This window comes from Molothrus aeneus, chromosome 7 (assembly GCF_037042795.1).
Source record: "Molothrus aeneus isolate 106 chromosome 7, BPBGC_Maene_1.0, whole genome shotgun sequence".
Taxonomy (NCBI): Eukaryota; Metazoa; Chordata; class Aves; order Passeriformes; family Icteridae; genus Molothrus; species Molothrus aeneus.
Window position 1 is genome coordinate 8,254,838 of NC_089652.1, and position 19,103 is coordinate 8,273,940.

At 41.2% G+C, this 19,103-nt stretch overlaps 1 protein-coding gene across 1 annotated transcript; it reads left to right on the forward strand.

Moving 5' to 3' along the window:
* Positions 1-1,438: 1,438 nt before the first annotated feature.
* WDR75 (WD repeat domain 75) lies at positions 1,439-18,207 on the forward strand. The gene is made up of 21 exons (XM_066553684.1): positions 1,439-1,544; positions 1,693-1,822; positions 2,525-2,590; positions 3,156-3,249; positions 3,987-4,111; positions 4,444-4,514; positions 5,057-5,173; positions 5,709-5,797; positions 6,587-6,745; positions 7,046-7,105; positions 7,195-7,310; positions 7,780-7,952; positions 8,749-8,912; positions 11,060-11,243; positions 12,645-12,739; positions 13,115-13,210; positions 13,783-13,952; positions 14,533-14,592; positions 15,648-15,791; positions 15,876-15,967; positions 17,846-18,207. Exons 1-21 carry the CDS (start codon positions 1,459-1,461, stop codon positions 18,048-18,050), a joined length of 2,496 nt encoding a protein of 831 aa, XP_066409781.1. The 5' UTR covers positions 1,439-1,458; the 3' UTR covers positions 18,051-18,207.
* Positions 18,208-19,103: the final 896 nt, after the last annotated feature.

Consider the following 19,103-nt stretch of genomic DNA (forward strand, 5'->3'; position numbering starts at 1 on the left):
GAGACCTCGGTTTTTTCCCCCTCTGTCTTTACTCAGAGTCTGTGGCTAAGGACCTGGACACAATGTACTGTCCCATACAGGAGGAGCACTAGCTTGCATCTGCCTTTGGTTGTAAAATATTCACCAGAATGAGAGCACAACACAGCTGTTGCACCCAACTGCAATTTAGGCAGCACTTGTAAATTCTTCTCTCAGCTCCGGAGAGAGTGCACTATTTAATTGTCAAAGCATCTGAGAATGGCAGCCAGGTTTCTGGGTGCACTGCGCCCTCTCACACCCATCCCCAGCTCCCTATGACTGCAACACTGCACGGTGTGTGCTCCTGCCCCTGCACAATCCTCACTTAACCTGCGAAAAAGGATTCAGCCAGCAGGGAAGAAAAGGGGGACAGCGGGATGCTCACAACTACCCGCTCATAACCTGTCCCTGTTATTGTCTGTGAAGGGCGACTGTTTAAAAACCAATTACAGGCATACCAGAGATACCTTCAATCGCCTAAACAGCAGCCAAAACTTCACAGCTGTGCAAGAACTGCAATTGCCATTCCGGAGCAGCAGTGAAGGGCGCAGACACCATAAATCACGCTGTACTCCAGACATTCGCATTGCTCCTGACAGCGGTTTTCCTCCAGATACGAGAACACGATGTGCTCAGTAACTCAGCAAACCCACAGCTCGTCCAAGTCGGCGAACAAAGGGGGGGGTTTTAGCAAAGCTTACCCATCGGTTTCCCCTGCTTAGACTTTCTGCTCACTTAAACAAGGGAGTTAGCGCATTTTTCTCCTCAGACAGGTGCAATTCCAGACCCAGGCAGAGGACTGTCCCTTGCAGTGCCCTGGCTGCCCGTGCCAGGCGCTGAGGCCAGGAGGGACCGGAGTGCTCGGGGCACAGCCCCTCACGGGCCGGCACAGCCCTGCCCAGCGCCCCCACCGCCTTTCATCCTGGGAATGGCCGCGGAGAGCAGCCGGGGGAAGTTTTGGATGAAAACCCTGGTAGTGGGCACGGGCAGCATGCCCGCAAGCTCCACAGCTCCTTTCACTCACCGGAGCTTCGAGGGGTGGTCGGCAGGAGCACTAATAGAGGGCGGAACGCCCCGTACAAATCACCTGGTGGGCGGCTGTGGCCAGGTGAGGGGCGGGCTCTGCTGCCCGGTAACCGGCGGGAGGATACAGGCTCAAGCTGTGCCAGCGGAGGTTTGGATGGGACATTGAGAAGAATTTCTTTACAGAAAGTGTTTGGAAGGAGCTGCCCGGGGAGGTGGCAGCTCCTGGAGGTGTTTAGGGAAAGTCTGGATGCTGGGTGCCACGCTCCGTGTGATGGATGAGGCCGTTTCGGGGCCGTTCCCCTCCTGCGCCGCCCCGGTGTCTCCGTGAGGGGGCGCGCGCGCAGCACGCGGCGGCGGCGGGGCCAATCGGCGCGGCGCGGGGCGGGGCCGGCACGCGGGTGGCGGCGGGACAAGATGGTGTCGCCGGGCGCGCTCCGCGTGGTGCGCTGCGGTGGCGGCGGCCAGCGCGGCGCCAGGGCCGTGTTCTCCGCCGACTCCAAGCAAGTGGCACGGGGGGCCGGGGCTGCCGCGATCGAGGGGGCTCCTGAGCTCCGGGCGGGGCTCTGCCCGCCGGTGTCCCGGCGGCCTGCGGCTGCCGCGGGGCGCCCGGGCCTCTTGGGCCGGGGTAACGGTGTTTCCCCCCCGCAGGTACCTGCTGTACGCCTCGGGGGACTTCGTGAAGGTGCACAGCGTGAACACCGAGGAGACCCTGGGGCTGCTGTGCGGCCATGCCGACCTGGTGACCGGCATCCAGCTCAACCCACACAACCACATGCAGGTTTGCGGGGGGAGGTCCGGGCTTCCCCAGACCCTTGTGTGCCACCGCGGGGGCTGTGCCGGGGCTGGCTGGGGTTTGGGAAGGGGCTGGGAGTGGATAGGGCATCGTGGAGCTGATGTTGCGCTGAAATTTGACAAGAAGGGTAGAGCTATGTCAGTTTCTTACAAACACAAACGTGAAATGTCGTGTGGATTACACTACTTGAATGGAATGACAACAAAACGGAAACACAGCAAAATTTCCGGTTAAAATTGAATGAAAGAGTAAAAGAAGCATGTGAGCAGATCAGAAATACTGTGGTTGGTGTTGACCGTTCTGTATCTGCTGGTAGTGATGCAGATGTGACTAAATCCCTTTAACTTGCCCAATGGCTCCCTCTGCCCCCAGCCTGCCTTCCCCTCTCCTAGTTTGCTTGGGCTTTTTTGGTGTCTGGATATAAACCAGACTTACTTACCAAGAGGGACTGATTTGCATATTAGCTTTGTAAAATTAGATGTTCACATGGTGGGTATCTGTGCATTCACTCTTTGTGACAATGTACATTTTGAACTAGAGTAATGGTGTTGTGTTTGCACTTTATTTGAAGTCAGCACAGAGCTGGTCTCTGTGCTGTATTTTTTATTATTCTGTTATGTGGTTGTGATTTTATGTAGAATCTGGTTTTTATATATTGCTATTACTTATTTGGTTTTTTTCCTTCAGCTCTATTCTTCCTCTCTCGATGGCACCATTAAGCTGTGGGACTTCATGGACGGCATTCCCATTAAAGTATGTTGAGTTATTTGTGTTAAGAGCATGTCAAAAATGGACACGAATCAGTCTGAGATGGGTTGTTCTACTATGAACACAAACTAAAACCCATCCAATTATGGCAGTAAAAGAATGTGTGATGACGATAATGATGCAGATCCTTTGGGGAAGAAGATGGGAGATGTACTGACATACTGACTTTGCTACCTGCTGCAGTTTTGAGTCCAGGGTAGCTCTGGGAATTGTTCTGCAGTTCGGGATACACCCATAGAAATTGGTCCAATGGCTTGAAAATGTGGCCTGCTTACTCTTGCTCATATTTTCTGCCAAATACCCATCTCTGGCTGTGCCTTCTGCTTTGTGTTAGGGATAAGGTATTCTGAGGTTTTTCAGTAAATCTGATGTCTCATATTTCATTAGTACTGTTTTTATCAGTCCTTAATAGAATTAAGGTGTATTTGTTTTAGAATCAACAGTTTTGATTAATACATGAACATTTCTTTAAGACCTGATTTCCTTATTTTAAAGACATACACACAAATCTAGTAATTGTTGATTTCCTTCTCTTTTTTCTTTCCTTCAGACTTTCACTGTAGGATCCAAACTTCTGGCACTGTACGCACTTGCTAGTGCTGAGGACTCGGTGTTTGTTGTCATTCCAAAGATGGGTGAACGAGGTACAGTACAGGCAGCATCATCCATGTCATCTCAGTCATTCTCAGTCTGTGAGATTATTCTCCCACCTTAGGCAGTAATACCATAAACAGACTTGTCCTATTCACAGCATGCCTAGGTATTTTTTAATGAGATTTTGTCTGCAATAAATACATCATCATCCATGTCATCTCAGTCATTCTGTGTCTGTGCTACTGTTCCAGCAGTGAGCAGTGTGCTGCAAGAATGGGCTTTAATATATTCATTGTGAAATATTTTTTAAATCATGTGACAGATGTCTAGTACTGCACTTTGTACCTCTTTCGTTCTCATTCTGTGACATCTGTCATTCCAATATTTGTCTAGAAGACTGCTTGTCTTTGCTTTTGAAGCATGTACTGCATGGATGTGGTCTCGTAGATGCAGTTCATCTTTGAGCAGTGCTCACCAAGGTTCAGGTTATACTACTGAAGTTGGGTATGAGTTCTGGAGATTATTCTCCCACCTTAGGCAGTAATACCATAAACAGACTTGTCCTATTCACAGCATGCCTAGGTATTTTTTAATGGGATTTTGTCTGCAATACATACAGCTTGGCCTTACTGTGTACTATAATATATTGCTACTTCAGAGTAAGAGCAAATACTCTGCAGCTTCCCTTGGATTCTTCTGCTTACACTTGCACTGACACGCTGACACTGTCTGGTCCTTGTTCTTCAGTACTACTGTTGGTTTCAGGCAGATTTTTTTCTTTGGTCAGATACATTCCAGCTGGTCTCAGTTAAGCTGACAAAAGGAGCAGGCCAAGATCTGGAAGGCAAGGAGCTCTCAGTGGTTCTGGATGGTGTGGGTGCATCACCAAAGCAAATTGCATTTGGAAGAGAAGTATGTTCACCTCTGGGTTTTTTTCTTCTCTGGGTGTTGGTTGGTTGGAGGTTTTTTCCCTCTCAGATGAACTCTATGCTGTTTATACCTTTATACAAGCACAGCAGTACTGAAACAAAACTGAAAGTAAATTAATCAGTATAAGAACTATAGTTTTTTTAATATTACAAAAAAAAAAAAAAGGAAACTTTGACACTTAAAATGGGAAAATATTTACTCAATGTCAGCTTATATGTTGTCTCCAGAGTAAAGTATTTTGTAGTGAAATGTACTTTATATTTTTCTTGTGTGAAAACATAATCTATATGTCCTAAATGGCTTTATTTTCACAGGATTCATATGTGGTATCAGTGAAGGATGTGAATCTCCAAGTTTATTTTTTTAAACAGAAATTGTTGAACAGGTAAGAATAAGAACCAAAATATCAGGTATTGATTCAGTCTGATATATCCTAAATGGTTTTTAACTCATGATGTGTTGCACACATGGTCTCATATTTGGTTTTATGCTGGAGGGGATGTAGTCACTGTATGAGAAACTTCCTGTAGAAGTCAACAGTGAGCAGACCAGTGGCAGTGGTACCTTACCTTTGCAGCTCAGGAATGTATTTTCTTCAGTTAAATACTTAGGTTGATGCTGACCTGAAACAAGTGACATAGTTTGGACAGGGCCCAGGCAGCAGGAGGGAAGCAGGAGAAAAGGAGAGGGAGAGAAAGACAAAAGCAAAAACTCTTTCACCTTGATTGAAGGTGAAGAATTAAGGAAATCAAGAGGAAAATAAGGCTGTCACTATTTTTTGAGAGTGCATGTAACCATAACAACTTGAAAATGTTTAATTTTTCTAATCAGAATTTTTTTATGTGCACTAGCTGATCCTTTTGAAGATTTGTTTTAGGAAAAACAACCTAACTCTTACAATTAAAGTTCCTTTCTTAACTTTTGAAGGTTTTCATTAAGTACAGCGAAGACAAAAGGAGGAGACAATCGCTTCAGTTGTGTCGTGTGCCATCCTAAGGAGGATTGCATTGCAACTGGCCATGCTGATGGAAAGATTCGCCTCTGGTAGGTGCAGTTTGGTTAACTGCATCCCATGAACTCCTCTGACTGTAGGAATTAAGTCAAACCTTAGCAAAGCAGTCTAATTTGTCCTTAGCATTTCCATTTTCAGAAGTCAGAATAAGCAATGAACCTACAGTGCTGACAGTCTATATGTCAAGTGGAAAAAATGCCTATGTTAAGTTATGCTCCATTAAATCTAAACTTATGTGTAAAAGGTAATGTAAGAACAGCTGAAATAACTCTTTATGGGCACATCTAAGGAGAGCACATCAGTGGAATACATGATGAGAAACACTACATGGTTAAGTTGCTTCCAGGGCTCAGTTGCTCTGTACATCTAAGATGTGAGGTGTGGACCACGAGGCCTCTGAAAACCTGTAGTGTGGTTCCTTCTCTCCTCCTGCATCATTGAGCATAGGATAAACCAGTCTAGAAGTTAGAAGACAGGATGATATAATCGGTTCAGTTCAATATCTCCTTTGGTTTACTCTGTCATTGATGTTGTGAGTAAAGAATTGTTTTGTTCCTCTCCACACAGGAGGAATTTCCACCACAAGAAAGCATACACATATTCTGCACTGCACTGGCATCATGATATTGTCATGGATCTGGCTTATTCTTTGGAGGGTGAGTAAAAGAAAAATAAAAACCAGAACAAAGCAATAAAAAAAACTCTACCAAAAAAACCCAAAAATCTCCATCAAACAAACAAAACCTTCTCAAATTTTAAGTGTTGCAGCAGACAAGGAAGAATCTGTAGAAGCTCCAAGTCTGTCCACTTACTAACAAGCTAATTTCTAGAATTTTAAGTGTATCCAGGAAGGATCTGAAATAAAAACTAAAGGAGTTATTTTTTATATGCATTTTGATTGGCTTTATAATGTCAAATATCTTCCTCTTACTGTAGAAGGAGAAATCTAACCCCTTCTCTCACCTCTTCTCCCTCACCTCCATTCTTCGTCCCCTTCTGTTTTATTAATAGTACTGATGAGTTCTTGCATCCAAATAAAACAAGTCAGTCTTGTCTGAGCTCAAACCTGCTGTCAGAAATAATACACTTCTGTTTGATTTGTGTCATCTGAACTATTCTTCTTAAGGTATTTCTTACTGCAGAGTACTTTTCACAGAAGGAGAACAATTTAGCCATATCCTAACACAAATATTCAGCTGATTCAGAAGGTGATGGGATCTACTACTCCCAAAGCATTGCTGAAATTTCACTGTAGACACAAGTTCCTGTTACTTAATCCAAGTTTCTCTAGCAATTTACCAGGAGATAATGAAAAACATGTCTTCTCATTCTCAGTTTAAAAAGTTTTGAGAAACTCATGTCCATCTGTCATTGTAAAGACACAGGCTGCTGATTTCATTTCTTTTTAAGCAAAACCTTTTAACTGTATTTTGTTGCTGGAAAAGGAACCAGGTTGCTGAGTGGTGGAGTTGAATCTGTTCTAGTCCAGTGGCACAATGAATCTTCATGCCAGAAGGATTTCCTGCCTCGTTTGGGGTCTCCCATCGAGTGCATCTCCATGTCCTCTGATGGCGTTCTCTGCTGCACCCTGCACACAGACAACAGTAAGCCAAAACACATCCTAGTATCACTTCAGTGGAAATGCAAATCTGTATGAGCTTTATTTTGATGATTTTGGATGAATTAACTAAGATCTGCATAAAATTTCATTAGTGATCTGCAAAAACAGATTCTTGTTCTTTTGCTCTTTGATGAGTTCTGTGAATTTGCTTGGTGACTGTAACTTGGCTTTCCACCTTGGTGTCATAAACTGGGAAAAGATACCTCTACAGTACAGATGGTTACATTCTTTCCCACCATGAGATGTGTGCCTTTTGTGAGACTTGGTCTGCTTTCTCTTTCAGGAATAACAATAATCAACAGCAACCTAAGGTTTTCCAGAAGTATTCAAGGGCTAATCAAAAGTAAGTGCAGTAAAATTTGTCTTCCACTTAGAGGGTGGAATGTGTCACTTGACAGCTTTGGTCATTTGTCACCTGAATTTTGTTTCCAGGTAGGGATGTCAAGACTGGCCTAGTGGTTGATCCCAGAACCAAAGCTTTGGTCCTGAATGGAGAGCCAGGCCACTTGCAGTTCTATTCCCTCCAAAGTGACCAACAGTTGTTCAGTGTAAGTTGGATGGGCTTGTACCAAAACTTTACCTTATTCAGTCAAGTAACTTGTGCATCAGGATTTATTTGAAGACTTAATATGGAAAATGGGGAAAAAAACCTTGCAGCTATCCCACAAGGCTGGATTCTAGGCTGACATGTTCTTGGGTTTATCTCTATTCATGTGCTAAGCAAATCTAAATATTGATACTGAAAAAAGTACTCTAAAACAATGTGCTATCCTATTAAATGTCAAAAATTTGTAGGTAAAACACCTTCAAATTATTTTTCATTCTTTCCTACACTTTGCATCACTGTGGAATGCACATGCTCTAATTGTGCTTTCCCCACACCCTGGCATACTTCTTCATGCCACGGCCCAGTCAGGTCTAACTGGAGCCTTCAGAACCTCCTTCCTCTGTGGTTTCATGAGTGGTATCTCTTCCAGCTGCACCTGCATTTCAATCCCCTGTGGCCTTGCTTTGCAGCTGGACATCGTGCAGCGGCAGTACATCCACCAGGCGGGCCTGAAGCAGTCGGACCTGGTGAAGGTGGCGTTCAGCGCGCGGGGCACTTGGCTGGCCACGGTGGAGGAGAGTGAGGAAGTGGCTGACCCCGAGCTACAGCTGAAGCTGTGGTTCTACAGTGAAGAAACACAGAGGTAATGGTAACAGCTGGCCTTCCAGCTGTCAGTCACACAAATCCCTACACACATACTGCCTTGCAAAGGCAGAGTTTTCCCAGATCTGGGAAGTTGCCATGCACACTACAGCATCTACAGCAGAGCACAGAGTTGCACTGAATACACACAGGAAATAATTGCTCTGGATCTATTTTATTTACAGTAATTAAAGACTGTTGTAACCATGGGACTTAAATTCACATATTTTCATGGTATGAAGAATTATGGACCTGACAGAATGGTTCTGTAGCTCATATAGTTTTCCCGCCTCTGTGGGAAATTAAATCATTAATTAAAGAGTCCTTCTCCAGAAGGTTCAGAAGATTATAAATTGTATTGTTGGTCTTTGTCTTTAGCTAACATATGCATTAATAGCCTTTCCTTAATTTTCTTTTCCTGGTTAATAGCCTTTCCTTAATTTTCCTATTAAAAAAATTACATTTTGACTACAAATTATTTTCTTAAAGAAACAAGGCCGAAGAAAGCTACTACACAGATCAACCACGTGACTGATTTTCTAAGTACTGGAAAGACTGCCCAGGCTTCAGGCTGAGTGTTTGGCAGATGCTTGTCTACTGATAATTTTTGGTGCTGGGCTACTGTATGGAAGCCACTAGGGAAACCTGATCTGTTAATGCAATACCATTTAGCTGTCTTTATTAGAAATTCCTTTGATTGCTCTTCTCCCTGCCCATTCCAGAATCAGCTTGAACTGAATTCTTCCCCAGGTTCCAAATGAAATAGAATGGCAATCTTTTGCTTTCTTTTCCTATAGCTTTGCACTGAACACCAGAATAAACACACCCCATGACAACCATATCACAGACATGTGCTTTCGTGACATGGATGAACTGGGAGATGACTCCCTCATACTGGTAACAACTGGCAGAGACTGTGTGTTTAAAGTCTGGGTGATGGTAGGAGACTCTGATCCAGAAGGTAAGCATGGCCAAAAAATAACTTACTTCATCTTGTAACATAGAGCTGTAAGAATAACCTGATTTGGAAAGGGCCTACAATGCCATTTGAAGTCATGCTGTAGAAATCAAGACCCTACTTTCATTTGCCTAGTCCCCTGCATTCATCTGCTTCTGCTGCTGCATGAAGTATTGTGTTCTCCTGAGCATCCTGTGATGGAGTTCTGCCATAGTTCCACAGTATTAGTTTGGTCTGGAGGTTCCTGATATAACCAAAGACCTTGGCAAGCTGCTGCAGAAGGGAGTGGCAGCCTGTGTTCATTTGTTAAAGAACTGTGTGTGGTAGTGATTTTTCCATGCTGAGAAAATGGATTTTTGTCAGTCCTCTGCGTTGGCTTTTCATTTGAGACTCCTGCTCAAAGGAGCAGGGTACAGAAATGTGTTACTGTGTTTGAGCTGAATTAGAGTAAAATAATAGCACTTCAGAGTTCATTTTTTGAGCACCCTTCCTTTCCATTAGGTACTTGAACATCATAGAATGGGTATTTAGGTATTTCTGAGATACTTTTAATAACCAAATTTAACCTCTTGGAAGACATGCTGATGTTCACTTCTTTCAAACACACCACCTGTGTATGTTTATTGATTGTTCTGTATTCCTTAGGACATGAAATACACAAGATTTCCAACATATTAATGTCCTTTTACTTAAATGTTATTACAATGTCAGGCACACTTAAGTGAGGTGGCACTTTCCTGCCACTTGGCTGTCTTGTCATTTCATGTTCCTAAGTAGCTGTGATAGTGGTGTTGCTGAACTGCTTGCAGTTTAGTAATCTGTTTGTCTTTTCATGGGCAGGTGAGAACATGTTCAAAAGTACTTTTGAGCTACTAGGGTTTCCATTTGGCAGACTTTTCCAGACTTTCTCTTTCCAAGCTCTTTATCCCTCAACTGTGGCTGCTCATGAGAAGAAAGACAAAACTCGTGTCATTTACTGTATTAGTAGTAATCTCCCCAGTGGTATCTGAAAGAGTGTTTGGTTTTGCATTTTTTAATAAATTATTCTGAGGCTAAATCATATCGTAACTTAATGAGCAGATACTTTGATCTTGAGTATAGTGTCAGTTGAGGATGAAACTTTTTTTTTTCCTTCCACAAAATAGTTTTGTATCTGCTGCCTGGCCTCATGAGGGTGTTTGTATTTGAGTGACTACAGGGTTCTGTTTCGTGGCATATGTGAAAGTGGTGGCCACCAATTAGTGGTGGCTGCTGTGGTGTATCTGCCCAGTGGGGCAGAGTAGGAATGCTTAGGTAGAAGGGCTTGACATGCTGCAGCTTCTGTGCAGCAAGTACTAGTTCAAAATACTAGTTCAGCAAAGAGCAGGTCTCTTGCTGGGCCCCTAGGTGGTGCCATGCAGTTGGAAGTACTCAATCGTTTCTGGCTTTTTTTCTTTTTTTTTTTTAGGCAGGTCTTTTAATCATCAACTTCTAGCCATTATATAAAGGGTAGCTTAGCATAGGGTGATTTTCCTTGTTTTTTTTTTTTCCTCATCCTACTCAAATATTTCAAAAGCATGCTGTAGGAATTATTTTATACTAGGAAATGTATGTTAATGTGGTAAGTACATCACTTTGTTCCAGTTTATTTTCTGGTAACTACCAACAGTGGGAAATGTGTCCAAACAGAATGCAGTGGCAGGTGAACCAACAAAAGGAATATGCTGATGGGTCACTTGATGATCCTCAAATCCTCTGTAAATGAACCATGAGCTTTGTTGGACTCAAAGGCAAGCTGTGTTCAGATTTTGAGTAATGCTCTTGTGTTCTTGCTAGAGTTATGACAGAACAATTTTTCCAGAACAGTAAGTGTTGAATCTACTTGGGTATCATTTTACCTAACCTCTGCCTCTGTGAGAGCACAGTTAATGGAGTTGGCAAACTAAACATGAATATTGTACCATGTCAGTCTCAAGGTTCTCTGTTCAAATGCAAAACTGAGGACAAATGAAAACCCTATCAGCTGTTTCTCATATACCAGGGCAGATTCTCTCTACTCTTCAAAAATTGTAAAGAAAACCGCCTTGCCTTGAGCTTGTTTTGCAGTAATAATTGAATTCTTCTTTCTTCATGTATGGATTTGAATTAACTGGCTTGTTCATTCAATGCAGCACACCAGAGTGTGAGCTGGAGCTGTGACTTTGTAGGCAGCTACCACAACTACCAAGCTACAAACTGCTGCTTCTCAGAAGATGGCTCTTTGCTGGCTGTTAGCTTTGAAGAAACTGTCACTGTATGGGATTCACTAACTTGGGATCTTAAATGTACATTTTGCCATCCCCCTGGAAATATAAGGTACATTTTTCATCTGCTCTTTTGTGTCTCATTTGAACTCTTGAGAAAAGAAAGAATCAATTCATAGCAGTCCAAGACCTTGTATATGTTCGTAACATATACACATAAACATTGAATTTATCAGTCTTAAATTCATATATAGAAAATACTAAAATGGCTTTTAGGTGTTGGTTATTTTGAGCATTGCAGTTCCTTCTTACTTGCTTATGTCTCTTGTACCTGTCATCCTTAAATCTGTATTATGGAGAACACAAGTAGTGTGTTGATAGCCCTTCTCTTTTCCCCCATTAATCCAGGGGTGAATCAAAGTCCTGGAGAAGTGTAAATGCAAACAGTTGGTTCTTTATTTGTGTATGCATGCATGCAAATGGAAATTATATCAATAAACCATAAAGGCATGATGACCTTACCTGTACTATGAAATACATATCTTGATCTTCTGTAACCTCTGTTCAAAAATCCATGTTTTCCTGGCAGACTATCCCAGCAATGCTCCATTGTATGCTGTCATGATAAAAGACATCAACATTGTATGGTCACAATATTTTAAAGACTCTTGGCACAAAGAATCATGGCAGCATACAGAGGTTTCTCCCTTCCATGTGCTGTGTGTATATTTGTAAGCGCCTTTTTTGTGTGATGAAATCTGTTTTATGTTGGTCCTCTAAGATTAGAAATTGAGAAATGTTATTCTGAAACAGCTGTGGAGGAAAACTGTGGGAGGCATGTGAGCCACCAGTTTGTGCAGTGGCAAGCTTTTCCCAGGCCAGCTGCCTCCTCTTACAAACTTTACTGTTTGTTATATTAAAAAGAAATAAATTACTCTAGGAATATAATGAATTGCTGTATTATTTGCATAATGTCAAAGGGCTATGCTTTAATATAGAAATTCTGTCCCTTATTAGCTTTTTTTAAAATCCTTTATCATTAGAAGTCCTAAGGCTGTTCTGTTATTCTCAAACAAGAGACTGAGAAATGAAATCACATGCTTTCTTCAACTGGAGTTCTAACAGCCCTTTTTTAACTACCTCTCTCATTCTAGTTCCTAAACAATAGTAGGGCTTCTTTAAATATTAAATTATTTTCCAATCCCAATGTGAATACTTACAGTTATGTATGGGTTTGTAATGTATTTTAGAGTTTTAAATCCCTCCTTTATATTGGAATGCTGTAGAAAAATGTAATCCTTACATAATTATGCACTCTTTAAATTATCAGACTTATCTGATAGTTGTGTGTGGAGTTTCATGCCACTAGAGGTGAATGCAAAAAGCAAACTTTGGATTTAAATACCAAAACTAAATCATAACTAAGTGGTTTTTGTGAGTTGTAATTGCTACATAGAAAAACAAAGATCAACTCTGAAGGTGACTAATTTGTTGTGACTTTTTACTTCTGTAGGAATATCTGCTTTGGGAGACTAACATGTTCCAAGTACCTTATTGGTGCCACTGATTATGGCTTTCTGTGCTGCTGGAACCTGCTCACTTGTGCATGTAAGATCAGCTTGAATGTGTGCTGGAGTAATTTATTACTTGAAATTATTGTGAAACCTTGAAATCATTCTAGTTCAGTTTCAGATTTAACACACTACAAAATGCCCTGTGGAAATGGGATTATTTTCATACTTAGGGTAGGATACTGTCTGTGCATGTGTTTTGTGTGTGCAGAATAAATCTTGGGTTAGGTGAATGATAACCCAGTAATAGGTAGTATTTCTTACACTTGTGTAGGAGTTGGAAGCATTTGTGTGTTTTAATTCACCAGGGAATGGGTGGGACTGCCTCTTGCAGCAGCTAAGGCCTTCTGTGTTGTTTGTTTGACCTTTTGTTTGGCTCCTTTTCACCTCTGCCTCTTGCTGTGCTTTTCAGTGGAGTGGAGTGCCCACCTCAACGTCGTGGTTCTGCAACCTGATCCTCTTTCTGAACACATTGCTGCAGTCTCATGGCTCTCCAAAGAGTCCAGCTGTAAGTACAAAGCCTTCTTTCACTAGTCATAATCAGCAGAATTTAAAACTGGGGAAGCACAATTCCTAGAAAAGGTTTTCTTAGAATTCAGACCATAAAAGCTGGAGAGGGACTTCAGTGTGTGCTTGCACCTGTGGAAACTGAGCCATATCTGACATCAGCATTCAGAAAAAGTGTGTTACCTTTTCTTGCAGCAGGTAGTTTCAGGTACAGGATAGATCTCAGGATTAACCACACTTCCTGGTGAAGGTCTCAAATGTTCTTGACCCTCTCTTGTAAATGCAGAACTATCCAGCTACATTTTAGAGCTCTGACATTAAATTAAATATACTCTGACATTAAATTAAATAACTCTTCCTACAGAAATGTTAATTTCCAAGTGTGTTCTCTGGACTGAGTATTGTGAAAAGTCCCTTCTATTATTGAGTAAAGTCAGCCAGTTAAATTCCTGTGAAGTGGTGCTTGGAGGCAATCCTGTCCAGCCTTCCTGGCTGTGATATGCAGGGCTTTGACAGCTGGCCAGGAGCATAAGAATTTCCTGATTTAAGAAGAAGATATTTTTGGTTTTGCAGTGTTTGTGTTTAAACCAAGTGAGCCATGGCCAGTCTACATCCAGAGAAATCTTTGTAAAGAAAAGATCCTGCTTGCTGCCTTCGTTCCAAGAGATGAACCTGAAATGATAAGCTCAGAAAAATACCTTTGGCTAAGAAAATCCCAGCTATTTTTTCTTACAGATACACAAGTAAGGAATAGTAATTGGTAGGTGGTTCCCGGGGAAAAACTGTTTTCTTTAAAATGGATTTATAGGAACTCAGAGTTCTGCTTATGAGCATAGGAGTTCCTTTTTTGATTTCATTTCATTGTAAGCTGTGCTTTGTTGAAAGCTTTTAACTGCCAAAACAGCCTATTATATTATTTACTGGTTTTCTACTATTCCTGTGAATAGTTTTATGCTGCTTCATTGATACAAGACACTAGATAACATGGGAACATTGCCTATGCGGTTTAACTTGAACAGTCACCTAGAAGCTGTATGGATTATTGCTGATTATTCACAGGTTCCATGTGATATTCAGTTTCCCTGTAATTTCTGGATGGAGGTGTGGGTTTTTTGTTTGTTTTCCCAAAAAGCTTATAGAACCTCTAGGTCCATTCTTGCTTCTCTTCAGTTTCTTTTCAAAATAAAGATGAAGAGATGGGTTTTCCTCTTCCACTTGACTGATAAAACTTTTGGGCCAGTTGGAAGCTTCTGTAGGCAAGCTATGTAAATATAGAAAGCAGTTTCACATATGATAACTCTGCTACATCCTTCTGTATTTTAGGAGCTAATGACACTTAGCACAAAATCTCTGGAAGAAAGGCTCACACCATCAAGCAAACAGGTACCTCTCATAGAATTTCTGACTGAGATGGGCAGAGCAGTTCAAAATTCTGATGCTGGTTATACTGTCATATTGAAATTCCCTTTTGTCATGAAAATGCTCACCAGATCGTTACCTGGAGTCACAGGCACTTAGCTGAAGGGGCAGTAATTGGATTTGCTTATTTTTTGACAAGAATTGCTGTTTGCAATTTTTTTTAAGTATCAGTGAGCTACTCTCCATTTTGCCTGGGGGGAAAAAATTTCTAAAATCTTCAGGTTACACAAATGAAGCTAAACGTTTGAGTAAGCTCTTTCCTTATCTTGGTTTCTGTAACACTTGGAACCTTGAGTGTGGTCTGAACTATGGGGATGAACAGTTGTCAGTCAATTGTGACTTACCTGTGAGAAGGCGTTCCAGAACTGCATTCCAGTATGTATTTCTGTGGAGAAGTAGTCTGGGAAGTTGGATTTTTTTTTTTAATTCATTTTGAAGAAGTTAAAACTGTAACAGCAGCATTTGATTGATTTGGTTGTTCAGATAAAGTAGATCAAAGTAGAGGTTAGTATCTTTCTAATATAAAATGCTGTGGGACTGTGGGCATAAGCAGTCAGTTTCTTTGGAGGGTGGGGAAATAATTTGGTGTTCAGATTAGTGTATATTGATGCAGGAAAATGCCAATAGTCAAGGTACCATGTTTTGTTTCCCATTGCATAATTGAATCTCTCTGCAGACGATGCTGGAGTATAAATGATCTTTTGGTTCTGTGGAATCAGAAAAAACCATCCTTTGGTTTTCTGGCACATGCACCACCTTCCATACTTGGAAGTTAATAGGTAGATCAGCAAACTAAAATCCAGTGTTCTTGGGGCCATATTCTGGAGAGTTTTGTAACCCTCTGTGCAGGATTCTCTCCAGACACCTGACAGAGAATGAGTACAAAGAGCCACATAGCTCAGTTGACTTAAATTTGAGTGTAGGCTTTTCTCATCTGGGTTTATTCTGAATTTTGGTAACTTAAAAGGAGATAGAACTTAGATTTGTGACACTAAAATTCTACTTATATTTTTTTCAAGCTGGCAGTAGAAGAAAGTCTTCCTGTGACACCATTTAGTGTGCTGCTGGGAAAGCACAGACGTCAGCAAGCACAGGAGGATACAGACCTTGGAAAACCAGTTGTTCATAATAGGCAGGAACAAGCTTCACCTGCTGTCAAAGAGGTAGGAGTAATTACAGTAAAAGTAATTACAAGCAAAATAATGACAAACAAAGCCTTTCATAAAGCTTTTGTTTTATCTTTGCAGCTTTTGCACACTCCAGCACACGTTTTGCCATCTGCTTCCTTCCTCTGCACTATATTTATTAACTCATTGCTCATCTCCAAAGAGAACAAAAGGTAAGAAAAGTTCAAGAACTCTCCTTAGTTATCAAAGTTACTTTAAATTATGTGAATCTTTGTTCAAAGTGTAAAAGCAGTTTTCCAACACTCTTTATCTATTCAGAAATTTAGTAGAATACTTCAGTGCGGTAATGGTCTGGCTGTTCAGTGTATTGGCTCTTTTGTTGCTGTTGTTTTTGCTGGGTTTTGCATAATGTGCTTATATGCAAAACACTGCCTTTTACACTCAAATGTTCTCTATGAATTTAACTTTATTCCAGGGATTTAATGGCTTCTTAGTGCTATTTTTGGTTAAATATTAGATTCTCAACTTCATTTGAAATTACTGTGACTTGCTGCGTAATTTTTGGTTTCAGTTTCTAGATACACCAGTAGGTTAGAAGCTTGATCTTGAGAATTGGTTTAGAACTCAAATGTCATTTCTAATTAAGCTACAAAATAAAAGGGTATACTATAAGCACATCTAAGTTTGGCTTACAGTGCATTAATGCCAAATTAATAGAGGAGTTTGATAGGTACTTAAAATTGCAGCTTTCTCCTTTGGGATCAAAGGAATGCAGGCACAGTGATTATGACAGTGGTCTTGTTTTAGGATTAATATCTTGTCACTCACACTGAAGCCAGTTCAGTGATTGCATTTTTGTGCCATCTGTTCTTTAAAGTGCTTCATTAAACTCTGCCAGGCCAGGGATGAAAGCCTGTCCTTGCAATCAGGTGTTGGTGTGGATTTGCCAGATGGGTGAGTGGGTGGTTCACAGGGCCAGAGCTCACCCAGGAACAGTCTCAGCCCCGGAGTGTGCCCTGGCTTCTGCCCTACAGCCTGTTCTGTGTCCTGGCTTCTGTCCCCTTGTGCTGCCACTGCTGCAAGATCTCTGACTGCACAGCACAACAAAACAGCCACAGAACAGTGGCAGAAATCTAATACATAGGAACTCGAATCTAGTTTCAGTCCTGAAGAATGGGGGAGTTCAGTGACCTGTGTAAATATTTGCACTTGCAGAGCAGCAGTGACTGCTGTGGCTGTGCATTTAAAGGTACATGTAATTGTAAGCATTGGGCCCTTGAAGTTTTACTACAATTTATCAGTGTATATATTATACAGTGGATATATTATTAGCATTAAATACTTCTATTTTTCTTGGCAATATGATATTACTGTGTGCTTCTCCATTTACTTTTTGTGAGTGATGAATAGTTTGTGTTAGAACAGATGATTTTTAGAAGACCACTACTGTTTTGCCATGCAGTTCACTCTTTATAGATCTGGAATATTTATACAACAGACACTTGAATTAATACTATTGATTAATGCATTTTAAATTATAAGAGTTCCATATAATTTGTTGGAATTGTGCTTTCTATTTCAGCACAGGCTTAAAACTCTTAAACACAAAAGGGAACAGCCACTTTAAACATCTCTCTATGTTTAGAGAAAAAAATCCGAACAACCAAGGAACTTGTTTCTTTCCTAGTAACGCTCTAGGTATTGCAGCAGTTTTTAAGACCAAGTGACCCTTTTCAGATTTGAAAGAGAAGAGTGACCTTCTTGAACACTGTCTTATCTACCAGTACATCCAACATTTCTGATCTTGTAGGACTGCAATGTTGTAACATTTGTCATAAATGCTGACCTGCCTGCTCTGCACTTACTATATTTCAAGAAAGAAAACTATTTTAAGTTTACTTAGAGGAGAGCTATTTAAAAAATGGCTTGAAATTGAGCTGGCAAGAGAAGTATAGTAGGTAGACTAAAATGAAAAAAAACCAAAAAAGATAAAATCTTGTTTACTTAGTTGTTTGCATGATACTTCTCCCCTGTACTACTGTAGTATGTGAAAGTACCTATTAATTGGGTTGTTTTCAACCATCTTACAGTGCTGAAGAAGTTGCTGATGAAGTAGAAATGGAAAGTGAAAAAGCAGAGGATGAGTCAGATGAGGAAGATGTCACAGCAATGGAAGAAGAAGATACAAGCCCTATGGAATTATTAGGAGAGATGACATGTAAACTGTCTAAATCCCAGGAAAAGGAGCTACGAAAAATAAGAAAAATGGACTACAGCTGGTTATCAGCCTTCTGAACAGACATCTTACTTTTTTTATACTGCAAGTTGAAGCTTTGTGGATTAAATATACTTTTAAATTTTTTTTTCATGTCCTCTGGCCAAAAATTTTATCAGCTTCTCTTTCCAAAGGAATGCAGAACAAGGGGGAGTGATTAAAGTTTTGAAAAGCGGATTCTGCTCCTAGTTTATTACTGATTCTGTGACCTTAGAAAATGCTTAACCTGGTTTGGGGGCTCCCCACCCCCTTGCAAGTGTATTTAAAAGGCTAATAGCAAAACTGAGTTCATTATCGGGCTTGTGATCAGTTAACAAAGTGACAGCTCAGCTGCTAAAAATTTTCCCCACTGAGGTTGGGTTACTGCTGCCAGAGCAGCAGCAGCAAATGCCTGCCTTCAGTTGGTGACAGAGCTTAGCTCAAGGTGTGGCAGGGGAAGTCAGGGTGGTTCTTGGTGCTGTATGCAGGTAAGTAACAAGTCTCCTCCCCACCACTTCCTCTCCAGCTGTTGAGACAGATGAAAAGTGGTTTAACATGCCTGGTTAGAGAATATAGCTATTAACGCTTGTGGAGTTCACAGAGTATGGAGATTCTCAGGTGGAGGGTGCACAGTGTATCAGAGCACTATGAAACCTTTCCAGAACTCAAGAAAACTGCATCATGTAGGAGATGCATCAGTTTATGCAACAGCTAGTTTAACAGGCCTTTAATGCATCAGCTGCAATTCCAATATATCACTTAACTATTCATAACAGAGTGTAGAATTGGTTTGAAGTGGTGAATTTGAGGGCCCAAGTGCAAATACAATCTCTGTGGTGCTAAAACTATTCAGATTAAAAATGCTGGAGCAAGAACAATCCAATGTTCAGTGAAACCTGAGTTCTCCTTACTCTACCTTTCAAACAAAGTAGAGGACACTTTGCTTCCTCTCTTGTGTTAACATGATACAGTGGAAGGCAGTTAGTGGCAACAATTTTAACTTTTTTGGGGGAATTACCCTACAATAGACAAAATCTGTCACTTCCACCCATGTATAGAAATGCTGAAATTCATCCTTAGGCATCAAGGAAAGC